Source organism: Rhyacophila brunnea, unplaced genomic scaffold (genome assembly GCF_057557595.1).
Source record: "Rhyacophila brunnea isolate RB1 unplaced genomic scaffold, BYU_Rbru_1.0 scaffold_21, whole genome shotgun sequence".
Lineage (NCBI taxonomy): Eukaryota > Metazoa > Arthropoda > Insecta > Trichoptera > Rhyacophilidae > Rhyacophila > Rhyacophila brunnea.
Genome location: NW_028232871.1, coordinates 14,262,558 through 14,276,901, shown reverse-complemented (window position 1 = coordinate 14,276,901; position 14,344 = coordinate 14,262,558). Strand labels below are relative to the sequence as shown.

At 35.6% G+C, this 14,344-nt stretch overlaps 1 protein-coding gene across 8 annotated transcripts in view; it reads left to right on the top strand.

Annotated features, from left to right (window-relative positions):
• DAAM (disheveled-associated activator of morphogenesis-like protein) overlaps positions 1-14,344 on the top strand; it is a 551,406-nt gene that overhangs the window by 510,965 nt on the left and 26,097 nt on the right. For all 8 annotated transcript variants that reach the window (XM_085949180.1, XM_085949184.1, XM_085949178.1 and 5 more), the window contains 6 exons: positions 4,727-4,894; positions 8,430-8,666; positions 10,545-10,685; positions 10,803-11,031; positions 12,476-12,703; positions 13,754-14,088. In XM_085949180.1, the coding sequence (XP_085805306.1) occupies positions 4,727-4,894; positions 8,430-8,666; positions 10,545-10,685; positions 10,803-11,031; positions 12,476-12,703; positions 13,754-14,088 (1,338 nt within the window). The remainder of the gene's footprint in view (positions 1-4,726; positions 4,895-8,429; positions 8,667-10,544; positions 10,686-10,802; positions 11,032-12,475; positions 12,704-13,753; positions 14,089-14,344) is intronic.

Below are 14,344 nucleotides of genomic sequence, written 5' to 3'. Positions count from 1 at the left end.
CATTATGTTAATTTATTACAAATTGTTCATTGATACTTAATTCATAGTTAGGCGGAACCAAGCCAGCATAGAATTCATTCGATCACCTGAATACCTAGTACCTATCTTAAATTTCAATTCCAAATTTACTGTATAAATTATTAGTTATTTACCTTAAAAAGGTAACGGTGACATATTAAAATAAACATAATGTAAATTTACAATTAGAGTGTATATACATTTTTTATTGAGACACCCATTCTTTTTACCGCTTACAATGGAAAATTTTACGAACCGGAACACTCGATAATTATTTTCAGAAAATAACAACATATTTTATCTAATTTTATATGCGTGGGTATATTATATTACACAAATAAATTGTTTATTTATTTAAGAAAACTAAACACTGTGGACATGACAAATCTAAATTCAAGACGTGCACAATATGAGATTAACATTATAACAATTAATATTATCCTCATAAGAGAGAAGAAGAAAATAAATCGTCGTTGTTTTGTAAAAAGGGCGGATCAATCATTCTGGCGAAATCTAGATTTTCATGAAAAAACAATATGTACCTCACTAGTTTTTTTTCCACAGGAAAGTACTTAAAAACGATAATCGTAAGGGCAAATATCCACTTAGTATTAGCGAATTAGTAAATAGCGAATGTGACATAATATTAGGCCTTCTAAATATCATACTACTATAAGGACAGTGTTCTTTCTAAGCTTTATTATAAACTTGTTTCACATTTATAATCATCCACAAGTAGTTAATTAATTTAAAAAAATGTCAAAAGTTAAAAATCCTTCTCTGTAAAATCGCATTTTGGTTAATTCGCCCTTTTCACAAAACACCGATGATGTAATATAAAAAACATAAGTACTTATACAATTTTATACTGAAAAATAAAATTTCGAAAACAAAATACACAGCATATCACTGAAAATGTCTATGTCTTTGTGAAGCGCTTTGACTAGTCTTGCACTCCTCGCTAATGGTGCTTGATAGGCTTGACACGTGGAAACAGTTCCGATCTAGAATAGATCATGGCTGCGACCACGTAGGTAATTGACAGGCGCATGTAAATTCAAATTCTTTAGGACACTGGAAACCATCCCTCGCGATAATGAACAACATGTCTCAACAGCTGAAGTGGCCTACGAGATTCAAGAGAGTAAGTAGTAAGCATGCCTTGTAGAAAGGCAGTCGGAAAATAATCATTTGACGAATTATTGAAAGGAAAATAGTTATATGTCTTAAAATTTCTTCTGGACGCGCTTTAAAATAAGTTTGTAGGAGACCTCATAAGGACACCAGATAATCCACCGATATTCACGAATACCTCACACTAACGAGACGTATTAGTGTACGTATGACAATTGAATTCTTGAATGGTTTGACTTGTCGCATGATGAATCCTAGAAGCTTACTTGCACGTAGAGCTGTAGAATGTAGAGATGTAGGTAGGTATTATGTTATTCTGGATTTTTATATTATATCAATCGCCTCGAAATTTAATTAGTGCTCGTCTGTAATTGAGGATTTTTAAATCTAGTCAAATGGTTTTTTTTTTATAAACAATGAAACCAGAGCAAAGTGTAAAACCTCAAAAGCCGTCTTGCAGATTTTCTATTTGCAAAGGTGTCCGATATGGCGATATTATTTTAATCAGGTGACTTGGCTGAGATCAGGACTCAAAATGGACCGGAGTGAACCGGAACGCAGCTCCGTTTCATAAAATCCTCGAGACCATCACTCCGTTTCGTCGAGTATTTATAAATTGCATTCAAAATCTAGAATTATTAAGAAAATATTAAATTAATTTTCATTAGGTACTTATATATTATTTTTTCTTAAAGTTTAATGCAAAATATATGGCAAGTAGGTAGGTATTTAACAGAAAAATCGAACATATTTTAATATTTTCGAAAAATTATTGAGCCCTTCGGTTCGTAAGATTTTCCATTTCAAGCGCTGGCTGGGATAATAAAAGAATCTCGATTAACGTCCTCAACTGTCTTGATTAATCATAATTTTGATTCATCGAAATATTATAATGATATAATTAAACCCACGATGGCCGCGTGGCTTAAGCGTCAACCTATAGCGTCGTGGGTCCCAGGCTAGAATTTTGGGTCTGGCAAGTACACATATTGTTTTTCAATTTGCGTATGAGTCAGAGTATGGACTTAATAGGTTGAGCAAGTGGCTGACATCAATTTCTCGTAAAAAAACATTATATTCTGTTAATAAAAACCTCCACTCTGTAGATATCCATAATATGATCCTGTAAGGATTGGACATGGTCGGAATGAATGATAATTAAAATTGATTATGGGGGAGAGAAAAAATGAAAGTGCTCACCGCTTTTAGATGCGCTGATATGTATTCTGATTTTCTAAGCCAGCCGTCGAGGTTGAGTTTGGACAGCGCGTGTCAATGCCAAGAGTGACGAAGTAAATTAGTACCGGCTGACTGGGACGAAGAAGCGACCTTCCTTACCTTTCTTCGCTGGCAGTACTTCCACTTAGCTGGTGATCATCAATCATCGTCATTTTCGAATGAAAGTGTGGCGTTTGATCTGATTATGAAGGTACTCTGTGAATGTACAAAGGTACAACATCGCAGGCATGTTTTCGTTTATTTGCTCTGCGTATATCTGAGTTTTATCTGTAAATACTTCGTTCGTATTCAATAATACTGCCCATACGAGATACAAACGAAAAACTAAGTTGTATTCAATGGTTACGTGTACATTGTATATGTAAAACATTTCACCGTGAGCTTTCTATATTATACAATACATTTACGGTCTTCAATTTTATTAGATTCAACCTGAACATTAATTCAATTTTCATAGCTGATTTTGGCAAAATTCATGAAATTAAAAAATGACAACCTAACGAAACTTAACAAATAATCCAGTATATCGGCTATTTTCAAAATTTTAAAGTTTCTCAGGCTATTATCTAGTTCTAGGCATTGAAATACAATATACCTACAGGTGTGTATTAGGATTTTGAAGTATCCACTATACCTACCGGATTGTTTCGATATAGTTCGATTTGAGGTAAACATTTTTCTTCCGACCACTCCATTCATGGGCCTCACAAGGGGGGGGGGGGGAGCTGACAGGGCTCTAGCCTGGGGGCCCGGGCTTAAAAGGGTACCGGCGTAGCGGGTCGATCATTTAATCGAGATAAACACACACTACAAATTCGCGCTAATAGTAAAAAAAGTGTGTTTCCTGGCTAATAAAAACGACTATTAATCCAATACGGCCATAGGCCGCATGTTACTTGGCTATCACAAAAGGGGTCGCTATCATTGCTTCATATAATACCTTGCCGACAATTCAAGTTGATTTATTTTAAAATGCCAAAAATCTCGGAAAACCCTTTATTTTCCACAGAACCATGCAGTTCCGCAGAATACCATTTGGAGATCACTATTGTAGAACATTACACGGCTCTTAACCTTAGCGATAGGTAGGGGGCCCCGCCAAACATCTTGGTCTAGGGGCCCGCTTCAGGATATGTGGGCCATGACTCCATTACAAGTTATTGTTACAAGTCTGTTACACGAACACTCCACACGTTCTGGTTCACTGGCGTCCACGAACCAGTGATGCTATCTTTTTGTCATCGTTATAGTATTTTGTCAAGAATTATAGTATCTATGGCCTATGCATTGTCTTCGGTTGAAAATGTATAGGTTTATGTTTGTCACAAAAACGTACAGTCCTACAACTTATCTAAAGAACGGTCAAAAATGGAACTACGAACTACCATGTGGACGCCATTTTGAAAACGTCATTTGAATGTCAGATTCTGTCCAGTTGCGAGTCTCTTGATTGGGTAGTTTTCGACAGTGGCTCCCCCATCAATTCTTCAGATAAGTTTGTAGATCTGTAATGGGGAATTTGAATCATGTTTTTTTTTTCTCTTCCAGTCAAAAAATTTTCACTGGCGAATCTGAAAAAATCTGTTTCATTTCGAGGACTTTTTTTACCTCAGACAACTTTTGTTTTCTCGACTCGATAATTTTTCCTCTATTACGAAATTAGAGTACTTACTTCGCACCACATTATGGTACGGAAATACCAAAATTATGGTAGTTTCGGTGTATTTTTTAAATGTAGAAATGAAATCTTTAAGAAAAAATATTTTTGGTACAATTAGTCGGTTATGGGGGAAACTAGCGGCAAACACATTTTGAAAATAGCCGATATACTGGATTATTTGTTAAATTTAGTTATTTTAGGTTAGTTTTAGTTGGTTAGGTTAGGTTTTCATTCTTGAATTCATGAATTTCGCCAAAATCGGCCATGACAATTAGCGCGGTTCCTGCCTAGCTTCCCCATAACCGTCTTGTATCATATTTTTTCCGATATTCAAAATTGTAGTATTTTAGGCGTAGGTACTATTCCTTTTTTATATCGTACACGTATATAGTACGGTTGGCAACACTGCCACGAACGCAGTCCGGAACGCATTTTGTGGTTCGCCTTACTGGTTCGCGAACGTAGTGGATATGCAGCTTGAGGATTCCTCCAGGCCTAGAATGGTACTCTGGTAATGATGAACTCAACTTTACTATACCATCGATGGTAATAATGTGTGGAAAGCAAATGAAATGGCAATAACAGTCATCAAGGCGTGGAACAAAAGAGCCTACTCCCAGATTATGTCGAGCGTTCGTTAAACATTATAAATTAACGTGGTGTTTTAATTTTCAGGAGGAACTGGATCTCACGGCGCCCAACAAGTCAGCGATGCTGGCGCTGCCCTCGGAAAAGAAGTGGCAGATCTACTGCAGCAGGAGGCCAGCAGGTCCGCTGCCCCCGGGAGACCAGGCGCCGAAGTCTCCCGACGACTATGTCCTGGCGCTCAGACAGATATACAACGTGAGTAACTATTTCATTATAGATCGTAATAATTAATTTTATTATTGAAGTTATACTTCTTTTGGCGCGTTTGGGTAAATCAGATCAGAGTGTATTTTTGGCGTGTGACTAACACAATTTATTTTTTCACTCGAAAAAAAAAACGCACTCGATTGGATTCGAACCACCGATTGTTCGGTTATCAGCCGAACGCACTACCTTTACGCCACGGTATGGTACTGCAATCGTGATGATTATACAGAATAATATTATAGTTTAGAATTGTTCCATTGCCTAGGCAGCGAATTTATTATTGTAGGTCATTTGCAATTCATTATGTAAACAAACGATTAAATGTCAGAGTGACAGTTGGTACTTTAAAAATAAAAACAATGAGAAACCATTATATAATTTAGTAGGTAATATAAGTTAAAGTGTATAGAAATAAACCAACGGCGTTCCAATAAGCGGTCCTTTTTCTTGAGTGTGTAATTTAACAAGATAATTAAGAACTATTCAAAGAATCTAGTTTATCACAAGTTTTGTTTTTGTTTTGTTAACGCCAATTCTAACGCGCGTACCTACATAAGTAGCCACACCATTTTTTTTTAATTCCTCGTGGTCTTCTCTCCTATGGGTACTTTTATGAGCAAGTCTCTGTTCGGTCAAATCACACTTCAATCGTTGGCATCTGCTCCTGAGATATTTCCAGGCGTAAACAACTGGTGATGCTTCACATCTTGTGATACACTCGATCAAGATTGCGTGTGATGCGGAGCGGGTTGGCTTAGAGCATGGGTGGCCAAACCGCGGCCCGCGGGCTGCATGCGGCCCACTGGGTGTCAACTTGTGGCCCGTGGAGTAGTGAGAAAATAAAAATAATATCAAATAATGCTGCCGCTAGATGTGCTTATTTCATAAATTGGCTCAAGATTTTAAAAAGCACTGCGTGCTTTTTGCTGCATTTGTAACGCTATTCTCCGTAGACGTGAATTTACAAATGGAACATAGTGAAATGTGTTGCGATGAACAGTTAATGGGGAAACTCCATCAGGTTGGTTTGGAAGAGTTTTACAAAAGATATTTGGACAAGGAGATATATCCTGCATTTTACAAACATGATGATTTCGCTCTTTGGAAACACTATCGCTTTTTTGTCGGATGAAGCATATCAAATTCCGAGTGAGAACACGTATCACTGATGTGCATTTGGAAAACTGTTAGCGTGTAGGAACTACCTCACTCGATATCGATGCACTTAGTTCTGCCACACAAAATCAAACTTCTCACTAAAATTTATTATTTTTATATCATTTTGTTCAAATTGTATTTAAAAAAAGTCTAATCTAATAAATATGTTTGATTCTCATTTTTGTTTTATTTTATTAATATATAATTCGTTTTTGTTTTGTATAAAAAAATATCGGTTATGCGGCCCAGGAGGAAATCTCATTTTTAAAATCTGGCCCGGCTGCTGAAAAGGTTGGCCACCCATGGCTTAGACTGCTTAGAGGGAACTTTTAGGTAGTACCTTACCAACTTGATTTGTAGATAGCGTTAAGATTACTCCTAATTTAGTTTTGACGTCCTCGTCGCAATACTAGGTATACTTACTGCATACTAAGTGGATAATAATATGTACCTGCTAAGATAATATGCCTACCGGATACTAGCATATTATCTTGCTTATTGAACCATAGGTGGTTATTACTATATAATTCTCCATTTTGTGGTCTTGTAGCCTTCTGACTAGGGATCGATATGATATTTTGTTTCGCCTTTTGTGAGTTTTCAAACTTTTTAAGGACAAGGATCATATTATTATAGGTACCGACACTTGCAAGTATTGATATTTTTCTTCCCTCACCTACTTATCGATACTGGTATCATTCTTTCAAGACGACATCCTTATTTTTGAACTGATAAAAATGCGGAAGATGCCTTATTATTATCAAATAATATTATTATACTGCCATCTATCTGCGTAGGCCGTAGTTGATTGATGTGGTTGGTTATTCAATGTATTTCATAGATGTCAATATAATATATATAATATATTATGAATTATTTTTGTAATAAGAAAAATTGTAAACATATTGTTGAATTAATTTCATTGCAAATTATTTCGTAGCGTTTGTATATAGAAATACTCTTATCTGTTTATTTAACATAATCTGAGAAATTACTGATTTATAATTATATTATATAAGTACAGCAGAACCTCGATATAACAGACAAACTATTATCCAGTCAAATGTGAAAATTTTTAAAAACATCCCCTTAATGTTATACAGTGAAACCCCGATTCTACGGTTTTCAAGGGACCCTAAGAAAAAAACGATAAATGCGGGATATATAAAAAATAAAAAAATTGTTTTTCTCCTGGATTTTTTTCGACATTTTGAATTATTTTACGAAAGCGAAATGAAAAATATTCAACAAAAACAGTCAATCGGGATAATATTTGTGACGGGACCATAATATTTAGACGATAGATCGAGGAAAACGATAAATTGGGAATGGTTAATGCAGGATTATTTAACATTGTTCTTATGGGCGTTCGGCGGGACTTCCAAAAATGAACGATCCATGCGGAAAAACGATTTATGCGAGAACGTTAGATCAGGGTTCCACTGTACATATTTAAATCCAAGTGTCACCGCTTGTAAACAATATTTTGTGAATGATAATCATGTCGTACCTCTCGCACTCGAATTCTATCCATAATGCCGTCCTGCTCGTAGACTGAACGTAGCACTACCATATTTATTGGCTATTAGTCAGATAACGGAATTCAGCTATATTTCAGGCATTTTCGTGAGTGCAAACAAAACTAGATTCCATTTTCAAAACAGGCTTACCAAAAGCAAGCGCGTTGATATCGAACATTAACGTCACTCCACAACGGGTGTGTCTGCATATTATGTCATCTAAAGACGAATAAACAGGATTTTGTTTGTGTTTTTATATAACTGACTTTTGGCTTTAACGGCCTCTCCGGGGTTACATTAAAATTGTACGTAAAACATTTCACCGTGGCACAGTTCACCGTGAGTTTTTTTTATCGGAAAGAGATGAATGTGTACTGTACGGTCTCCAATTTTATTAGATTCAATATGAATATTAATACAATTTTCATAACTGATTTTGGCAAAATTCGTGAATTCAAGATTGAAAGCCTAACCTAAACTTAACAAATAATCCAGTAGTTGGCTATATTCAAAATTTGTTTTCCTCTGGCTTCCTGTAAACCGACAAGAACCGTGTTTTATTTAGACATGGATTTTATGTTAGTACTATACAACCCAAAGAGGTTGGACGGTCTTTAATATACGGCCATATATTTCCGATACAACATTTCACGGTGAAGTGTGATACGGCGAACTGCATATGTACAAGTTTACGGACATGCCACCGGGAGGTGTCGATGTTATTTTTCAATGATGTCTATTTGATGAAACTCTCACATATTATATTGTAGGTACTATTTTTGTATTGCACTTTTTAATGAAATTTATTATTATTATTAGTCATAATATCATCATCTTCTTTCCAGACTCTCACTTCTGAAGGCTCGACCATGCCCGAGGAAGAGCTGAAGCAGCGGATGGCAGAGACGGAAGGCCTCAAGACGGCTCTAAGGACCTCGGCGCACAGTTTCGTGTTGCAGTTCATCGAGTTCGAAGGGCTGGCGGCCATCTTGGACGTTCTCGAAAAGATGGATTACTCCACTGGCCAGACAAACATTCACACTAGTCTCATTGGGTGCCTCAAAGCGCTTATGAATAACTCGGTAAGCATTGCTAATGCTTAGCTGTTAGAAATTGATATCACTAAAAATTTTGCAATAATATATTATGAAAGTAAGTCACTAAATATTACATAAATAAGCTGCAAAATAATTTTTATTTTAGATTAATTTTTAGCAACATTCAGAACTATTATCTGTCAGGCTGCACTAAGACACATTGACTGCTGACTAGATAATTAATTTTTAATTACCACATTTAAATAGCATGCTAATTATATTTAATGGCCACCTTAATCATTACGCGCTGGGCGGGCGTGTCTTTAGCGTCCAATGTATTAAATAAAAAATATGCCCTTACATTAACGTTGTAGGCCAGCTGTTTTTGGAATAAAATAAATCCCTTAAAAAATATGTAATAGGACCAGAATGATAAATATTTGTGAAAACTTACCATTTGAACATGTTTCTCGAGTTTATCGTGAATATTTTCACACTAAAATGATAAATATTGTTTAGAAAATATATACAAACAGTTTATTCAGAAGTTATGACGTTTACAAGAACGCACAAGTTAAAAGCAAACTTAAGACATGCTTTGACCATCCTCTTTCTCATCTCATCATCTTTGAATATCCATGTGGTTTCTAGAGTTACCATATAAAAATGTTATAAAATCGCTGCTAATTTTATTAGTGTGTAGTTAAGTCATTTCAAAAGATATCAATAGGCTCATTATATATTACTTTAAATTCTTTGAATAACTTTGAATGAAAAATCATTTCTGGCAGTTATCATAAATGCGTGTGTAGTTATGGTCTCTTCGCCGTAGGAAATACCATATGTTATCATTCGGCTTAAATTTTTTCTACCTAGAATTCTACTGTACCTTCACATATTATATTTCATTACCTCAATACTACAACTAGATAACTTGATTTTCACTGTTTTATTAAATATGATTCTACATTTTCTTTTTCCACAAAATGATAAACTAGGTACCTAAGTCAAAAGTTAATGGGAACTGTATTAATTTTGTATTTGAAAATATTAGATAACTTTTAAAACCATAAATGCATTAAATAAATAAAATAATATATGAGGCGTCTAATTCCAAAAAGCGATAAGTCCACAAATGGTCAAAATCGAGAAAAAAATACGCACGTATTCTTTGTATAATTTTACACAATATGTATTGATCTATAAATTCCAAAACGCGACATAACCCTACGAAAAAAAATATTTTAAGTCTCGATTTATTACAAAAAGCGCCAAGTCCGTGTTTCATATTATTTAAAGCTTGGTTGATTTCGCGCGTGTTTAAGTCAACCAAAAGAGGAACGTTCAATATTGAAAAGGGCGTCTCCCATGCTGTAGCATCTGGTAAACTCATGACAGTGTCACGAAAATATGTGCCTTATGCGGAGTAAATTAAAAAGTGAGGTACAAATAACGCTACGTCCAATTTTATTTTGCCTATATTTATTACATATAAGAGTTTATCGACTGAAACAAATTGTCATTTGGTTCTAATTTCGACATAGAATACAACGGAAAAAATAATCTCACGTTAAAACAAATAATTGAAGCTTGAAACATAAAAACGTTGCTTCCCGAAAATATTGAATTGTGGACTTGTGGTTTTTTGTAATTAGACGCCTCATATTATCTACAATATTTTTTCTACATTATTTAATTGTTCCCAATTAGGCAAGCACAAATTACAAATTAATCTAATAACTCACACTTACAACAAGATACGACTGGGGTGATTTTTAATGTTCGTGTGCACGTGGTTGATGGATATTTTTCCTGCCCTCTGACTTCACAAAATATCATTTGAATATGTGTGACTATCAAGCAAAATTGTTTGACTTACTGTGTTATGTACATTGAAATTAATTATTGTGTTTAAATTTTCAGAATGGGCGGGCACATGTATTGGCACACCCGACTAGCATCAACACCATTGCGCAGTCCCTCAACACGGAGAGCATCAAAACGAAGATTGCTGCTCTGGAGATTCTCGGTGCCGTCTGTCTGGTTCCAGGAGGCCATAAAAAGGTAAGGAGTTGTATAAATTATCAAATATTTACTTTAAATAGATACTTGAGTTCACAAATATTCATAGTAGGTACCTAGTCAATGTTTTATTATCATTAATTATTGATCAATTTTAAGGTTTTGGAAGCCATGCTGCACTATCAGAAGTACGCCTTTGAGAGGACCCGCTTCCAAGGTATCGTCAACGACCTGGACCGTTCCACCGGAGTATACCGGGACGAAGTGAACCTTAAGACTGCGATCATGTCCTTCATCAATGCCGTACTCAACTACGGGCCGGGAGTCGAGAGCCTGGAGTTCAGACTGCATCTCAGATACGAGTTTCTCATGCTGGGAATTCAACCAGGTATGCTAACGATACCAATTAGAAATAACAAACACTTAAAATGTGTAGTTATAAGCTTTGTTCATACTATTCCACAACAAATTATTGCATACCCAAGACTACTTTTGTCATAATGGATATTTTCAATTGATAATAAAACTTTACATATAAACATATTTGTAAACTTGATGGGTTATGCAAAAAGATATAAGTATTCTAAACAAGGGTTTCTCAACCTTTATACACCTGCGGACCGTTAAACTAGGAGAAATATTTTGTGGACCGCTTACTTAGAAATAAAAATTATTTATGTAGTATTGTAGTATTAAATTTCATGTATTAGTTTTAAAATTTTACAGTTTTACACAATCACTGCTGACCTTTTAATTACCACATTTAAATAACACGTTAATTATATCTAATGGCCAATTGCTCCAAATGCGCCAGTCGCGGTGTTAGCACTAAATGAGTTAACTGTCTGAATCTGAATGAATGTGGCATGAAAATTCTATTGTTAATTGAAATAATCAGAAATCGAACTAAATTGTTAATAATATAATATCCACGATGGTCGGCGCTGCTTAAACGTCGGCCTATAGCGTCGTGGGTCCCAGGTTTGAGTATGGACTTAATAGGTTGAGCAAGTGGCTGACATCCATTTCTCGTAAAAACAGAATCTGTTAATACAAACCTCCACTCTGTGGAGATGATCTTATTAGGATCGGATATGGTCGGATGAGTTACACAAAACGGCATAAGTATTCTAAACAAGCGTTTCTCAACCTTTATACACCTGCGGAACGGTAAAACTAGGAGAAATATTTCGTGGACCGCTCAGAAATCAACATAATTTATGTAGTATTAAATTTCATGTATTATAGTTATTAAATTTTACAGGTTACTAATTTAACAGGCTGAATCCGAATTTGAAAAAAATATAACATGAAAATTTTATTGTTTATTGAAATAATCAAGTACCTAACTAAATTGTTAATAATAGAACTTCTTGAATTTAGAGAAGCCAATGTATAGTTTTAAAAAAATACTGTGAAATCTGCAGCTGCATATTTTCTAGAATAGTTGATAACCGTGGCTTTAGTATTGTTTCGAAGTAAAGAAGTGCTGCATTGGCATCCATGTTGGTTTCTCTGTCCGTTTAAATTCTTTTGACTGACGATTCTCTTGAAATTTTTGGCATATTACGCATTTTTAAATGGGCGACAATTATTTGCGGACCGGCGGTTGGGAAACACTGTTCTAAAGCATTATCAATCAACACACACACAAAAGCTAACGAAATTAACCAATTACCTACATCAAAAGAATCAACTTGAAGCGAAGGATATTAATAATCATTTTAGGCTATGTATTTTGAGTTCATATTATATTTCCTGCAAACGTCTTCTATATCATCCTTGCTATCAATTCGATTGTCTACCAATATTAATAATGTAATAAATTTCAGTGATCGAAAAGCTGCGCTTGCACGAGAATGAGACCCTGGACCGGCACATAGACTTCTTTGAGATGGTGCGCAACGAGGACGAGAAGGAGTTGGCGCGGCGCTTCGATAAGCAACACGTCGACACCAAGAGTGCCTCTAATATGTTCGACCTCATCCGACGCAAGCTCAGCCACACCGCCGCTTACCCTCACCTTCTGTCGCTACTTGAGCATTGTCTTCTATTGCCATGTAAGTATTTCTAAGTGTTGGAGATTGCCTGTAGGAGGGTTGTTAACAACGACTAATGGAAAACAATAATATACATATTTTTATTCATCCTCACCAGAAAAATACTAATATGAAACACACACCAATGAAAATATGACAGGAATTTGTCTGAAAAACCCAAAAATTTGAATTTCTTATAAATTGGAGTGTAATACCCCGTTTACACGTGCATGGATTTACTGCTGACAGTAGATATTATCGTGCAAGTTGCAAGATTGCATGCGTGGCTTAAAAAAGTTCAGAAGCTTTTATGCAATAATTGGTAATTGCATGGGGGTGCGCATGCCCAGTAGAATGATAGTGGCGAACTTGATGGAAGAAATACAAACTACACCGCACAGAATATTTTGACGTTTACCAATTATCTACGAACCTGTCAAATAGCACCATACAAATGACAGTAGTATAATATAGTATATTATTAGTCTATGAATGATATCTTGTCTCGTTTGAAAAATGAGATTGGAGAAACAGTTATTATTGCGATAGTTTAAAATACACACTATTGGTGCAAATAAATCCATGCACACGTGTACAGGCGCTATAATGGTTTATGAATTGACTATTTCAAACATGAAAAATGGTCGACAAGTACCGAAACTAGAACATTCATATTATAATAATATAAAATATGGTAGCTATATCTGCATATGACAGAACAAACTGTCGTCAATGATTATTTCACGTACATGATACGCAGCGGAATAATGCAAACCCTTATTATTTAGAATATTTTTTAATGAACAATCACAAAAATTTCATATATCATACGTATAGAATAATAAAATATCGGAACACGCTGTCGCTGCCAAAGAAGTCGGTTAGAAGCAATAGTTATCAACACAAAACAATATTAATTCTGCTATGATTACCAATCTTAATCGACTACGTAAAAGTGTTTAGGAATTTAGGAATTGGCAACAAGTCTTGTAAAAAAAATAAATTGATAAGAGTCCCTCTAGCTATCTATAATCCAAACTCTTTGAATAAAACCCTATTGTTTCTTTACAGTGGAATACAGCCCCCATGCTCAGCACTGGCTCTTGCTGGACAGAATCGTCCAGCAGATAGTCCTGCAGACCTCATCAAACACGGCAAACTCCTCCAGCTCTCAAGAGAATCTCAACGAGAAGTCGTCCACCCTCTCCATCGACCAGTCGGAGAAGGGCACTGACTCCATGAAGAGTGTGGGCAAGATCAGCAACCCCGATGTCACGCCCATCGAGATCAACGTCATGGAGATCATTCAACTGCTGGCCACCGAAGAGGAGCTGGTCGCAGCCAGAACTAAGGCCGATACTCTTGAGAAGGAGAACTCAGAGATCGCGCAGAAGCTAGCAGAAAAGGTAACAATTGCACGTTATTTCGGTTTTGTTTTTGTAGTGTGAAATTTTGAGTATGGTTAAATTTAAATATGTGTACAATACAATGTACTAAATAATAACTTGTTTCCCATTCAGGCCTTCCGCGCATGAGAATACTCAAAATAGACGAGATAGAAACTAAAATTCCAGCCAGTATCTAGCTAAAGTATTTCAATGGTGGTTCGCTCACGCCAAGACTGGAATCTCTCAATTTCAAAATGTTTGCGACTAAGCTGAA